Raw genomic sequence first — 15100 nt, forward strand, 5'->3', positions numbered from 1 at the left:
GTTCTGTGAGATGGAACCTTTGTATTTTATGAATTACTAACTCAAAAATGTCAGCATTTAAAAAAATAACACCACACAGGCATTAATAAACACCTAATGGATCAGATTATGTAAAAAAAATCCATTTTGACCAAAAATGGAGATAGAACCTTATAATTCTAACGTCACGATTATGGCATTTTGTGACCTGTTTTTGTTTGTGTTTCAGATGCTGGGGTGTGGTTGTGTGCTACTTTCCTGTCTCCTGACGGTCACTCTGTTCCACTGCAGCGCTGACAGCCTCCGTCTCACCCAGGAGAGCCCAGAGGTGAGCCCAGGATACGCTGCACCCGAGGGGAGGGGGCGGATATTGACAGAGTCTCAGATCAGTCAGATAGTCCAACAGAGATTAGCGGGGTATCAAAGCAAAATGATGACCAAAAACATTATCTCAGATCTCAGTTGAATGTCTCAGTACCACCGACTGTGGTTTCACTTGGAGAGAGATATAATATGAGCAGGGAAATGAGCTAACCTATGTATTGTAAAATCCTCAGTAACTTACCATAATACTGTTATACTATAGCACTTAATCAGCCATGAGGGGACATTTGACCCCTGTGAGTATTATTTTTTTAAATATCTTTGCACTCGATCAAATTTCAGGACCCTCCTTTCATGACTTTTCCTACATATGTCTGTTCTACCCCCCAGTATCCTTACATTTTCTAAATCACACCAGGATAAAGCTAGCATAAAGCTATTTTGCAGTTTTTCTGTGTAGGAGGACGCAAAGCTAATTTACAAGCGGCCAACTAGTGGTCGTTGTGTGTAAACAGCAGCTTGAGCATTGTAAAGAGGCGGCTCTTTTAGTAGGTAAAAAAGGCACGGCTGTTCTAGTTGATAGGGCCCTGGGTCTTCTTTCTCATGACCAGGGTGCTCCTGGTGGTCCCTACCCCAGGGTAGTGTCATCATGGCAGAGAGTGAGAGTGGCAGACTTCGGCCCCCGGATGAGAATGTGAGAAGTGTTTGCCTGCCCCGTTCAGAGAGATTGAGGGAGGGGTGTCCGCTCACAGAGTGGAAGGTGGACAGTATCTGTACAGTCAGTTGTGTTGATTCTGGCTCTCCTCGGACAGTTAGAACATTTCCTTTCCCTGATCTGATTATGTGGAACGAATGGGAGATGATGGGCTGTCATCGCCTGGTAAGGCTGGGCTATAAATACCTCAGCCGCGGTGCCTTCTTCCCCCGAGGGAGGCAAGAACAACAGTGACGTCAGAGCCATCCACCTGTCTGTCTGTCTGTCTGTCTGTCTGTCTGTACGTCAGAACCCACTACACAGAGCCATCCACCTGTCTGTCTGTCTGTCTATCTGTCTGTCTGTCTGTCTGTCTGTCTGGCCGTCAGAACCCACTACACAGAGCCATCCACCTGTCTGTCTGTCTGCCTGTCTGCCTGTCTGTCTGTCTGTCTGTCTGTCTGGAAGTCAGAACCCACTACACAGAGCCATCCACCTGTCTGTCTGTCTGTCTATCTGTCTGTCTGTCTATCTGTCTGTCTGTCTGACTGTCTATCTGTCTGTCTGTCTGTCTGTCTGTCTGTCCACTCACCAGTTCACTATTCATCTAATTACAGACCCACTACACAGAGCCATCCACCTGTCTGTCTGTCTGTCTGTCTCTCTGTCTGTCTCTCTGTCTGTCTCTCTGACTGTCTGTCTGTCTGTCTGTCTGTCTGTCTGTCTGTCTGTCCGCTCACCAGTTCACTGTTCATCTAATTACAGACAACCCCAGTGATAGAGGGGGTGGGGGCACTATTGAATCCACCTTCATCACTATAGACCGTTCTGGGAGTTCTGGGAAGCTCGGGTAGTTGGCCTGGTGGATAGTGAGTTGGACTGGTGATCAGAAGGTTCATGAGTTCAAATCCCCTCCTGTGAACACCACCACTAGTGTGCCTTTGAGTAAGTTACTCGATGATGGAGACTGTAATGTCTAATTATAAGTCACTTTGGATAAAAGGGTTATCTGCCGCTAAAATGTAAAACAAAGTTGGGTGTCAGATTTCTTGTGATCTGGCTATTCCAAGAAAATATTTTTTTAGACGGAGAGGTTTTTTCACCAAAAAGTGAGGATGTAGATTATGAGTTCAGGACTGTAAACGAAGAGTCCAAAAGACGTCCTCAGGGAAGCCGGAATGTGGGTCCAGATGACGTCTTACGGACTACAGAATCGTCTTCTGTAGTCCATAAGACGTCCTAGAAAAGCCGTCATCTGAACCCACATTCCGGCTTCCCTGAGGACGTCTTTTTTTGGACTCTTTTATTTACCGGGTAATGATATTCTGTCCCCCTCCTCCTTGTGCAGTATCTGGACCCGGTGGTGCTGGAGGAGTCTGGGGGCCTGCCGGGCTGGACCAGTCAGGAGAAGGCGGCCGGGGACCTGACGGCCAAGCTGCTGCTGCTGGACCACCTGGTCCGCCTGGAGAACGACGTCATCGAGACGAAGAGAAAGAGGAGCTTCCCTGGGTCCAACACCCCGCTGGACCGCCTGTCCATCAGCACTATGGACCCTAAGGGCTCCAAGCAGAGGTACCGTACACCCCTCAGAGAACCAGGGGCAGGGGGGGGAGGGGAACACACAGGAGGAAATACAATGCGGTAGACATATCGTGAGCTTAGAATTATACGGTTCTATCTCCGTTTAGGGGAGTTCAGAGATATTGAGCGTCCAAGTTTTTACATTCCATTATGTTTTATGAGATGGAACCTTTGTATTTTATGAATTACTAACTCAAAAATGTCAACATTTTAAACAATAACACCACACAGGCATTAATAAACACCTAATGGATCAGATTATGTAAAAAAACTCAATTTTGACCAAAAATGGAGATAGAACCTTATAATTCTAACGTCACAAGCTGTTTTCATTTCTGATATCTGATCACTCTGATTCTCTCAACAGGAAGGTAGTTGAGCTGCCGAGGAGGCGAGTTAGTATTCCTATTGACAGGATCGGAGCGGGTCGTCTACCCAACAGCCGAGGGTAGACGCCACCTCACACCACCCCCTGGCCTGGACAGGTACTGCAGGACATTTACATTTTACATTTTGGCCATTTAGCAAACGCCTTATTATTCCAAAGCGACTTACAATCGATACATTTGACTAAGCAAGTGAATCGTCAGTTCACCAGTTGCAGCAGGAAGAGTAATCTAGCTCAGGCCCGGGGGCCATTGGCAGTCGTCATGATAGAAGAAGAAAGAAAGAATTTGAAATTAATAGACACTGGAGAGACAGTACGGGGGAGGGGGGGGGGGCATTGGAGAGACAGTACAAGTAGGGCAGTAGAAGTCTTAGGAGGCACAGTATAGGGGAAAAGCAGGTGTCTTAGGAGACACAGTGCTGGGGGGTAGTAATGTCTCAGGAGGAGGAGTTAAGGACACAGCACAGATGTGAACACAGCTAACACAGCTTTGTAGTACAACCTCAAACTCTACAACGAATCCATAAATGACTTATACATTAGTAAATTGGGGGCTCGTCCGGGATAAATACGTTGTGTATTCAAACAATTATGCATTGAAGACTTGGAAATGACATTGGGAAAGCTACCCCCCCAAGTTAACCTGTCTGTTTGTCTTTGTGTCCACAGGGGATCCAGCACAGGTAGAAGGTGCATGGAAGGAAAGCACATCAGCAGACCACCTCCCTTGCCTTACCCCCCCCCCACCCCCACCCCCTCCATTACGCTACATACACCATGGCATAAATCACTCATACTAGTTCTGATGTGTAATGTAGGTTCACTCCTTCCCTCATCACAGCATCATCCATCCCCTTTCCTCAGTGGTGTACCTGTGTGAGACCGTCCTAAAAACTCATCATTCATTGCCATAGCACACATTTATTTACCCATAATGCCTCTGTGGGCACTCATGACTTTTTGCTCGTAGTACATGCACATAATATGGTCTGTCTGTTCACTTTGACTGAAGGCTGACTGGGTGGCAATGGCCTTGACATTAAAACTGATTATATGACTAAACTGCCTCAGTGGTTTGCCTCATCTCTCTTCTGGCAATTCAAACCGTATTTGCTGGTTGCTGGCTGTATACATATCATTGTGTATACACATAACACTAGAACAGCCGTGCCTTTTTTACCTACTAAAAGAGCCACCCCTCTTTACAATGCTCAAGCTGCTATTTACACACAACGACCACTAGAGGGCCACTTGTAAATTGGCTTTGCGTCCTACACAGAAAAACAGCAAAATAGCTTTATATTAGCTTATCCTGATGTGATTTTGAAAATGTAAGGATACTGGGTGGTAGAACGCACATATCTAGGAAAAGTCATGAAAGGAGGGTCCTGAAATTTGATCGAGTGCAAAGATATAACACTTTTCTTTACTCACATGGCTGTTCTAGTGTTAAAGAGTAAGTATTAACTTGGTAAAAATCAAGTAATAATAATATCTGAGGGAATAGAAAATAATATTGATGACACAGTTATGTTAAAATGTGTTTATTTCATTGTACTGTGTACAGTAGCTCCCATTATCATTTGTGAACATATGCATAACAAAGTACCAGTGCAAGTTACAAAACACAATTGGATTACACACTACCTAACTATACTTATGCTAATTGTCATATTCAAAAGGTTACAGTATACATTGGTATGAGGTGAGTGTGATGGGGCAATGTTGGAGTGGTTTGTGGTCTATAGGGAACACTTATAAGGCACTCGTTTGTACCATATACGTGTTTAAGAAGGCACTTGTGGTATTTTGCTAGCCATTTATTAGGACATGTCAAGTCATGTAGTAGGTGGCTAGTAAGATGTGATTTCAGCAACCCTCCAATCACTGGCTCACGATTGTACGGTACCAGTGACCTTGCGGTTAGTAGCTAACCTCCCTAACCTCAAAGCCAACCTTTCCCCCAATAATATTGGTGTGTGTGTGAGTGAGTGTATGTGTTGGGGGGGCAGGGGGGTATCTTGAGAGGCTAGGTGTTGTAGTTATCACAACATACACTGGAGATGAACATGCATGTAGGACATACGTGACACGGTCTGGTGAAAAGGTCTCCATGCCGACCAAAAAGCGTCTTTTTTTTTTTTTTAAAGGAATGTGGTTTAGGATCACTAAATACTTATAATTTGTGAATTGGATTCACAATATCACGTCCCGTCCTGCTTCGGGCTACTGAGTTAGTGACACATGGTTTGTAAATAAACATAATGTATTTAGGATGTGTTCAAAAGCCAGGACTGTGTGATCATCTAAGTATAAGTATATATTAAGTGTAGTTATGTGTTTTTAGCAGGTTGATGTTCTATCAGAATGTTGCGATGTGCTAAACATGCAGTTAGATGTTCATAGCGATGTTCCTTCTTAGTTGCTAGCTAGCTAGCTACCAACGCGATGGTAGCAAACACGTCTGTTTTTGATTCAGAGCGGTCTTCTCCGGTATTTGGTTTGAGGTGTACCAACATTCAAATAAGCATAATCTTCTTCAACTATTTTCAATGTATGACACATAATTTGAAACCTTACAATCTGCACTTTCATAATCTGTAAAAAAAAAAAAAAAAAGTGAAAAATGACCTTGCCCTAATTGGGACTTTTTCACCAGACCCTGTCACATAATGAGGAGTTGGAGTGTGGACATAGGAATGGCTATTTCCATCGTAATCAGGAAGTGGAAGAGAGGTTGTAATGTACTGTAGGAGTGCATTAAAATTAGGGCTGTCAAAGGATTAAACAGATTTCATTGAGTTAATCAAATGGTTTTTGGTTTGGTCAATTTAGACCTAATTAAAGGTGTTTTCATTACATCGGGTTGTAAATGCTATATAAAGGGCAAAATAGTCCAAAATCTGATGTTTGCCATATTCTCAGCCAACAATAACAACTCAGCCAGGTGTGATAAAAGTCTATGTGCCTCTGTAACCGGTTAAATAAATGATGATAAATAAATATAAAATGTTCTCACTTGTATCTACATCTTCATATCCAGGTTATTCAACATGACAAGCTACTGTATACAACGGGGATAGGATGCATAGATCTTCTCATCTGAGTCACAACAACAACTACACAAATTCGAAGGGGCCAATTCGGTTGTTAAGTCTGACATCAAATGTGACATTTAGCAATTTCGGATCTATTCATACAACAAGGGACACAGCACTTTCCTGTTTTTCCCATATTTGTCAGCGTCTTTGAGCCTCGGAAAAGCACTATATAAATATAATGAATTATTATTATTACTGAGGCATTTGGAAGACAGCGCCTCAGCCAACTTTGGACCCGGAAACACGTCACGACTTAACAACCGAATTGCAACCAAAAAAATTGGTTAGTTTATCCTGAGAGGCCGGAGATCATGGGCAGAACAAGTGATGGCCATCAGATGCATGTAACATTTAATTCACTTCACAGACAAAAGACGCCACAATGGGCTCTTACAGTGTGTAGGCTTGAGTTGTCTAGGACCTCTACTGTAGGCCCTCCCAGTGGAGACGTCCAGCCCAGTAATATGCAGGCTGGATATGGTGTTAACAACGTAAAAAGAAAAAATCGTGGATTCAAGTTTTTTTTTTTATACCAGGAATAAACACATTAACTTTGACAGCCCTAATTAAACTTTTCTAATATCATATGCAGATGGAATATTTTGTGGGAACAGGGGTGGGGAGAGGGTGTAATACTGGTATGTGCTCTCTTGCATTAAGGTTAGTTTATGCTTTTTTAATTACGAGTCGACACTTTTGAGTCCTGAACTGTCTTGTGTCACTGATGCCAACATAGATCATCCATGACAAGGCGGGAGACACAAAAGCATAAAACAGCCTTTACATTTTGGTGAATATATTCAACTTTTAGCATATTCAATGACAATAAAAAAACATAGACATACAGTGAGAGTTGAGAAGGTGACCCAGTAAACAAAGAGTCCAAAAGACGTCCTCAGGGAAGCCGGAATGTGGGTTCAGATTACGTCTTTCTAGGACGTCTGGATGACGTCTTTAGGACGTCTTATGGACTACAGAATTATAGGGCAACATGCCCTCTCCCCAGTAAACAAAGAGTCCAAAGGACGTCCTCAGGGAAGCCGGAACGTGGGTTTACATGACGTCTTTCTAGGACGTCCAGATGACGTCTTTTGGACTCATTGTTTACTGAGAGGGAGAGGGCATGTTGCCCCACCCCTCACCACCAAGGCCCAGTGCCTAGGTGGCTCTGCAGCCAGTCTACATAGTTTGCCACTCTGGTGTACACGCCATAAACCCGCTGGCTGCCACACTCCTCCTCCCCCCCCCACGACACGAGGCCGTGAGCCACCCAGCGTCCGCTCAGAGGGTCCTCCATCACGAACGCCCCCCCGCTGTCCCCTAGACACGTGTCGCGACCCCCCTCGTAGAACCCGGCGCAGAACATGTTGCCGGTGATGTTGTTGACGGAGCGCGACGCGTAGCTGGACTCGCACTCCTCCTGCGCCACCACTGGCAGCTTCACGTACTGCAGCACGTCAGACACCACCACCTCCCCCAGGTCGGAGGTCAGCGCTGTGTCTGCGGAGGAGGAGGCGTTGGGGTTGGAGATGCCCCAACCGGCCACCAAGCCCAACGTATTGGGCTGGGGACCGGCGGGGGGGGAGTCGTCAGAGTCCTTCTTACTCTGGGGAGGAGTAGGAGGAGGGAGGCAGACGGGCCGGACTAGCCCGCTGGTGGGAACCCTCTGGCTCAGCTTGACCAGCGCGATGTCGTTGTTATAGTTGCGGGGGTCGAAGCGCGGATGCAGGATGACTCTCTCGACGGAGCGGTTGGTGGCCTGGTGCTTGGCGCGCACGTCGTACAGGCCCAGGTACACGCGGACGTGCTCCGGGGCCACCGGCACCACGGTGAAGTCTCGGCGCTGGGAGCAGAGGACGTGAGCGGCGGTGAGGACCCAGGACTCGGAGAGGAGCGCCCCGCTCCCGAACCATCGGTCCTCCGGCACGCGAGAGATGTCCTCGACAGTTAGCAGGGTCTGCCAGGGGAAGAGGCCGGGGACGGCGCTACGCCCGCCCACGATACGCTTCTGCTGGGCGGGGAAGGGACGAGAGGGCTCCCCGCAGGCTGATATTATGCACACGCGCGCACGCACACACACACACAGGTCAGGAGGACAATGATCACACATTACACATATAACACATGCAGAACACACTACTGTATATTAGGGATGGGACAGAATAATCGATTATTCAAATAATCGTTCGCAAGGGTTCAAAGACGGTTTTTAACATTAGGACCGTTATGGTTCTTCTCCATTCAAATAAACGCAAATTAGTTAGCTAGTCATGCCAAAATACTGCAATGCAATGGATTGGGTGAGTAATCCCCACTGCTACTTAGTTAACTATAACACTACTTTACATTGTTAGCAGGCTCACAAAACAAGCTGTGTTGTTTGACTAGCGACGCGTCATTGATTTTCAACAACGCGGAAATGTATTCACATTTTTCGAAAGAAAAGTCTGATCATTATATCGGATCCCGACATGAGGATCAAAGCATTAGACCATGTCACATATGATATTCTCAAGTTAGATACTCAGGAGTGCGTCTCACCTGGTAGACAGATGGGGGGTTTTGTTCCGAGTTCTGCGTTGGTCCACTCCCCCCTCTCCCCACATACGTATGTGTACGTACCTGCAGACAAACAGTCATCAAAAGTTATTGAGTATAAAAAGATTCTGAATAGACCTATCGCTAAGCCACGCCCCCTTTGAAAACTCTGACAAACAAACAACGCTCGCTCAAATTCTTCACTGACAGTGACTGACTGACCGACCGTGACTGAATGACATTCAATGACTTACAATGTCGGGAGTTAAAATGTCTGATTTGCAAGCAAGTAATAGACAATGTTTTTAAAGATGACAAGAATATTTTGTCTAGAAGCTTTTCACCATCAGATATTAGCGAGTTGTTTCTCTGAGTTTTCTGCCTTTAGTGACTTTTGCTGTGATATGATTGGACAATTTCTATTTTGGGGCGTGGCGATAGATTAGCGATAGGTCTATTGTAGCATATTTTCAGGCCATCAGAAATAAATGAATGAAAACCTACTGTTAATCTTGGGGTGAATTTGGAACATAAACTCCCTGCAGGTGTACTGGATTCTAGCACCAAAAGAAGTACTGTTTCCGGGACTCTCAAAGACCACCTGACCCATCAGAACCTCTGCTGGAGACCCACAATCCACCACTGGGAGAGAAACGAGGAAAAGAGCGTTAAAAGTATTCAATAGAATTGAACTCCTGTTTTTACATAATGGTTTGGATAACAGAAGATGGTGTAAAAATCTGACGACAGTTACATACTGAACAATGAATTGAGTAAAACACTCAGAAAGGACAGTTTTGAATATCAAACAGGAAATTGTGAAATGGAGAAATATTGGTGTGACTATAACAGACTAATGAATGGGTGGGATGGGTCTGATTAAAGTACCCCAATGAAGTTCATGGTATGAGAGTAATGAGCCAATGGAGAAGTTTATTTATTTATTTATTTTTATCATACCTCTTTTCATGTGGTAATGATCCTTAAGTGCTCAGTCTCTCATAGATGCGTCAGATCTCCCATAGTGGTAGGGCTCCCTATGTTGTTTGGCTCTCTGATTTGAGATTATCAAAGTCTACGTTGTAGGTGTTGCTGGTATATACGTAGTCCCTAAATCAAATTCTTCATACAATGACACAAAACACAAACAAACTCCATAGGAAAGATTCCAAGAATATTAGTCGTTTATTGAAATCAGAGGAGAAATCTCGGGACATACCAGCAATTCTACAGAACTCACTCACACTCTACTGCAGTACAGTATCGTGACGTTAGAATTATAAGGTTCTATCTCCATTTGTGTCAAAATTGAGTTTTTTACATAATCTGATCCATTAGGTGTTTATTAATGCCTGTGTGGTGTTATTTTTTAAAATGTTGACATTTTTGAGTTAGTAATTCATAAAATACAAAGGTTCCATCTCACAAAACATAATGGAATGTAAAAACTTTGACGCTCAATATCTCTGAACTACCCTAAACGGAGATAGAACCTTATCATTCTAAGCTCACGGTATGTCACGATGTACAAAGTGATGTGGAAAACATGGCAGGGGTCTTTTCCCACTAACTCTATTGCACTTCTCTCCTACTACAGCAGCCTACTCTAATCTACGATCATCTGATTATAGAGAGACCCCCCTCGGCAGTTCAAGTTGGAAGGTTACATACAGTTAGGTTGAAGTCATTAAAACTTTTTTTTTTTTTTTTTTACCATTACACAGATTTCATGTTAACAAACCATACTTTGTGCAGGAGAAAGTCATTTTTCCAACAATTGTTTACAGACAGATTATTTAACTTTATCACTGTTATTCACTATATCACAATTCCAGTGGGTCAGAAGTTCACATTCACTGTGCAAACAATAGTACCCAAACACTATGGCATCATAGAACAGTATGGCATCATAGAACACTATGGCATCATAGAACACTATGGCGTCATAGAACAGTATGGCATCATAGAACACTATGGCATCATAGAACACTATGGCGTCATAGAACAGTATGGCATCATAGAACACTATGGCATCATAGAACACTATGGCGTCATAGAACACTATGGCATCATAGAACACTATGGCATCATAGAACACTATGGCGTCATAGAACAGTATGGCGTCACGCAGCCGTAATACCGCTCGGGAAGGTGACGTACTTCTGTCTCTTAAGGCCAATGCACACGGCGTGCGATTTTGTCGCACAGCGAAATTCGATTCCATTGTTTTGAATGAGACAATGCACACGGCGTGCGATGCGATATTGTCGCACGACAACATTCGATTCTCAATTCACACCACCGAAGTCAACAACACGGCCCATCTCATATGGGATTACAAGACACCTATATTACATAATAATAACAATCGAGCATGTAGGCACAATATGCCCAGTTGTATCTTGTAAGAAATTGTGGAAGCAAGGCAAGCAATATTGGTAGAGCCTATAGTAATCAGCCTGCCTGGTCCGACTTCGGTGGTGTGAATTGAGAATCGAATGTTGTCGTGCGACAAACTCGCCATGAGCATTGGCCTTTAGAGATAAACGTACATCGGTGCGAAAAGTGCAAATCAATCCCGGAACAACAGTAAAGGACCTTGTGAAGATGCTGGAAGAAACAGGTCAAAAAAACATCTACATCCTGCCCTGCGGTGGCGCAGCGGTCTAAGCACTAGCCACTAGTGCAAGCTGCCCACCGGGGACTGGGTTCGAAACCCGGTCTCGCCAGACCCGGATATGGCCGGGGCCCACGGGGTGCAGCATATTGGACGGCCGCTCCCGAGGGTGGTATAGGCTATTTCCGGATAAGGATCCGTCGCGCAACACCGCCCCCGTCTGGTGCCGGAATAACAGTGTTGGGCTCGAGGGGCCGGTAGCTAGTCTATCGGCTCTCTCATCTGGGCTGCCGGCCACGGGGTGCGCGTGCGGCCGATCCTACGCAATAGGCGACAGGGGATAATTGGACACTAGGTTGGGTATAATTGGATACTAAATTGGGTGAAAAAGGGCTCAAAAATCAAAAATAAATTTTTTTTTTTTTTTTTTTTTTTAACATCTACATCCACAGTAAAACAAGTCCCATATCAACATCATCCCAAAGACCGCTCAGCAAGGAAGAGACCGCTGCTCCAAAACCACCATATAAAAAAACGTTTTGCAAAAAAGGTTTGCAACTGCACATGGGGACAAAGATCTTACTCTTTCGATATGTCCTCTGGTCTGATGAAACAAAAATGGAACTATTTGGCCATAATGACAATTGTTATTATTTGGATGAAAAAGAGAGAGCCTTGTCAGCCAAGGTACACCATCCCAACCGTGAAGCACAGGGGTGGCAGCGTCATGGTGTGGGGGGACTGGTGCACTTCACAAAACAGATGGCACGAGGAAGGGAAATGATGTGGATATATTGAAGCAACATCTCAAAGAAATCAGTCAGGAAGCTAAAAGCTTGGGTCGCAAGTGGGTCTTACAAATAAATAATTTCCTGGACAATGACCCAAATAACTTCTGTGACAAAATGGCTTAAGGACAACGACAAAGTCTGGTATTGGAGTGGCCATCACCAAGCCCTGACCCTCAATCCTATAAAAGATTTATGGGCAGAACTGAAAAAGCGTGTGCGATCAAGGAGGCAAACCTGACTCAGTTACGCCAGTTCTGTCAGGAGGAATGGGCCAAAATTCCACCGACTTATTCTGGGAAGCTTGTGGAATGTTTGACCCAAGTTAAACAGTTTAAAGGCAATGCTACCAAATACTAACTAAGTATGTAAACACTGACCCACTGGGAATGTGATGAAAGAAATAAAAGATGAAATAAATCATTCTCTCTACTATTATTCTGACATTTCATTCTGACATTCTTAAAATAAAGTAGTGATCCTAACTGACCTAAGACAGGGAATGTTTATACTAGGATTAAATGAATGAATGTCAGGAATTGGAAAAACGGAATTTAATTATATTTGGCTAAGGTATATGTAAACTTTCGACTTCAACTGTGTATTGCGAGTCTGTAAAGGCGTACTGGTGTTGACCCTGTGGCGTCCCTGCATGTGTCTAGTACAGGTGTGTCTAGTGCAGGTGTGTCTAGTACAGGTGTGTCTAGTGCAGGTGTGTCTAGTACAGTATCTGATTGGTTAGCATGCTGGATAGTGACCGGCGGCTCCTCTGAGAATCCTTTTCTGGAGGGTGTCAGAACGGAGGAGGAGGAGGAGGAGTGGGGAAAGAAGGGAGAGAAAAGAGGGAGGGGAAAGGAGACAGAGTACTGTACAATGCAAATAACAAATCATGAAAGCCTCTATAAGCTCATACTTAGCATAGAGGCCTCATCGTCATATCACATTCCCACTGGTTATACACTCTGCACTGACCCCAATGCTATGAAGTCCATAAGTCACAATCTGCAGGAGATGGAACACAACTGGAGACACTCGTCATTTTGGGTACAGACGTCGTCACTGGGATTGCTCGAAAAAGTTAATCCGAGTGGTAGCCAACTCGTGAGTTTAGAATTATAAGGTTCTATCTCCGTTTAGGGTCGTTCAGAGATATTGAGCGTCAAAGTTTTTACCTTCCATTATGTTTTGTGAGATGGAACCTTTGTATTTTATTAATTACTAACTAAAAAATGTCAACATTTTAAAAATAACACCACACAGGCATTAATAAACACCTAATGGATCAGATTATGTAAAAAAACTCAATTTTGACCAAAATGGAGATAGAACCTTATAATTCTAACGTCACGAACTAACAGTGAACAGTGAAGTGGGCTGCATAAGTAATGGGACAGTGAACTGATTTGGGCTCTACAGTCGAACTCCAAAAGTTGTGGATTTGAAATCAAACAATTACTATGAGGTTAAAGTAGAGATGATTCTCATCTTTTATTTGAGGGTTGAGTCAGTCCAAGGGGATTATGTCTATATTGGTTTCACCGTTTAGAAATGACAACACTTTTTTCAGTTCTTACTTTCACACACTGGAACGCTGCTAGTCCAGGAACCATCTCTCTGACACTCAATCTGATAGTGCTCCAGCTCCTCTCCGTCCTTCAGAGAGAGAGAGAGAGAGAGAGAGAGAGAGAGAGGGAGAGAGAGAGAGAGACAGAGAGAGAGAGGGAGAGAGAGAGAGAGAGAGGGAGAGAGAGACAGACAGAGAGAGACAGAGAGAGACAGAGAGAGAGACAAAGGGAGAGAGAGAGAGAGGGGAGGGGGGGGGCGACATACATATGGGATGCCTCTAAATAGTAAATCCACAAAACTGGCTTATAGGGACATAATAATAATAATAATAATAATAATAATAATAATAATAATAATAATAATAATAATAATAATGATAATAATAAGAATAAGAATAAGAATAAGAATAAGAATAAGAATAAGAATAAGAATAAGAATAATAAGAATAACAAGAATAAGAATAAGAATAAGAATAAGAATAAGAATAATAACTCATTGTATTTATATAGCGCTTTTCCGGGGCTCAAAGACGCTGACAATATGGGGGGGAAATGGGACATAGAATATACAGTACAGTACCACCACACTGGTGGATACCATGGTAACCAGGCCAGCACAGTCAAGCTGTGTGATCAGTCTGCCAGTCTCACCTTCTCTCTCACCAGCCTGTACCCAGCGTCGCAGGTCACCAGGACGTGGTCTTTAAAGCTGTACTGAGGCTGGACAGGAAGCAGCTGGCCGTAGAGAGGCTGCGGTGGGACTGGACAGTGACTTCCTGCTGAAGGTAAACAGGTTTAATCAGACTAGTAACAGTGCCACTCATTATGGAGATACACTTTAAGTACTCTAATATTATGGGGCTGAACATTGATCCTGATGTAGAGTGTGTGTTTTGTGTTTGTGTGTGTGTGTGTGTTTTGTATGTATGTGTGGGTGGGTGTGTGTGTGTGTGTGTGTGTAACATGAAGAGCGTGACCGGTTTCTTTCTCTACCCTGTCTGTGTCAGGACGTGATGGAGGCCTCACCTGAGGAGGTGTAGAACAGCCTCCAGCCCAGGTTCTCTCCAGAGTTATCACTGTGAAAGGTCACGTCCACGTTGTTGGTTTCTGTCTGTATCCTGCCTGGTGACCGGTCGCCACAGAACGGACCAAACTCCTTCAGCCCGGCCTGAATCTGTATGTCAGATACATCATTATCATATCATTATCATATCATTATCATTATCACATCATTATCATAAGCCTAGCAGCAGCAGAAAAACCAGTAAACCACCACCACCGCCAAGTCAATCAGCTTTAGCTTTGAGCATTTCACTCTTTCTCTTTTGGTTAAGGAGTTTAACACTAGAACAGTCAGCCATGATTTGACCCCCTGTGAGTAAAGAAAAATGTTCTATCTTTGCACTCAATCAAATTTCAGGACCCTCCTTTCATGACTTTTCCTAGATAAGTGCGTTCTACCGCAAAATCAAAATCACATCAGGATAAGCTAATATAAAGCTATTTTGCAGTTTTTCTGTGTAGG

At 44.0% G+C, this 15100-nt stretch overlaps 2 protein-coding genes across 3 annotated transcripts in view; one reads left to right on the forward strand and one right to left on the reverse strand.

Annotated features, from left to right (window-relative positions):
* Nucleotides 1–208: 208 nt before the first annotated feature.
* ostn (osteocrin) lies at nt 209–3030 on the forward strand (the record flags this gene model as incomplete). Its single annotated transcript, XM_080549246.1, has 3 exons — nt 209–307; nt 2346–2569; nt 2946–3030. 3 exons carry the CDS (start codon nt 209–211, stop codon nt 3028–3030), a joined length of 408 nt encoding a protein of 135 aa, XP_080405372.1.
* A 2046-nt stretch (nt 3031–5076) lies between these two features.
* Nucleotides 5077–15100, reverse strand: part of masp1 (MBL associated serine protease 1) — a 26280-nt gene continuing 16256 nt past the window's right edge. The window contains exons 6-11 of one of the 2 annotated variants that reach the window (XM_080549172.1): nt 14602–14749; nt 14227–14351; nt 13585–13663; nt 9110–9247; nt 8609–8689; nt 5077–8113 (exon numbers count right to left, since the gene is read on the reverse strand). In XM_080549172.1, coding sequence (XP_080405298.1) covers nt 7206–8113; nt 8609–8689; nt 9110–9247; nt 13585–13663; nt 14227–14351; nt 14602–14749 — 1479 coding nt within the window. In that variant the 3' untranslated portion in view covers nt 5077–7205. Of the gene's footprint in view, nt 8114–8608; nt 8690–9109; nt 9248–13584; nt 13664–14226; nt 14355–14601; nt 14750–15100 lie in introns of both variants that reach the window. The other variant, XM_080549171.1, reaches the window with a different exon arrangement.

Source organism: Nansenia antarctica, assembly GCF_963989245.1.
Source record: "Nansenia antarctica genome assembly, chromosome: 19".
Classification (NCBI taxonomy): Eukaryota; Metazoa; Chordata; class Actinopteri; order Argentiniformes; family Microstomatidae; genus Nansenia; species Nansenia antarctica.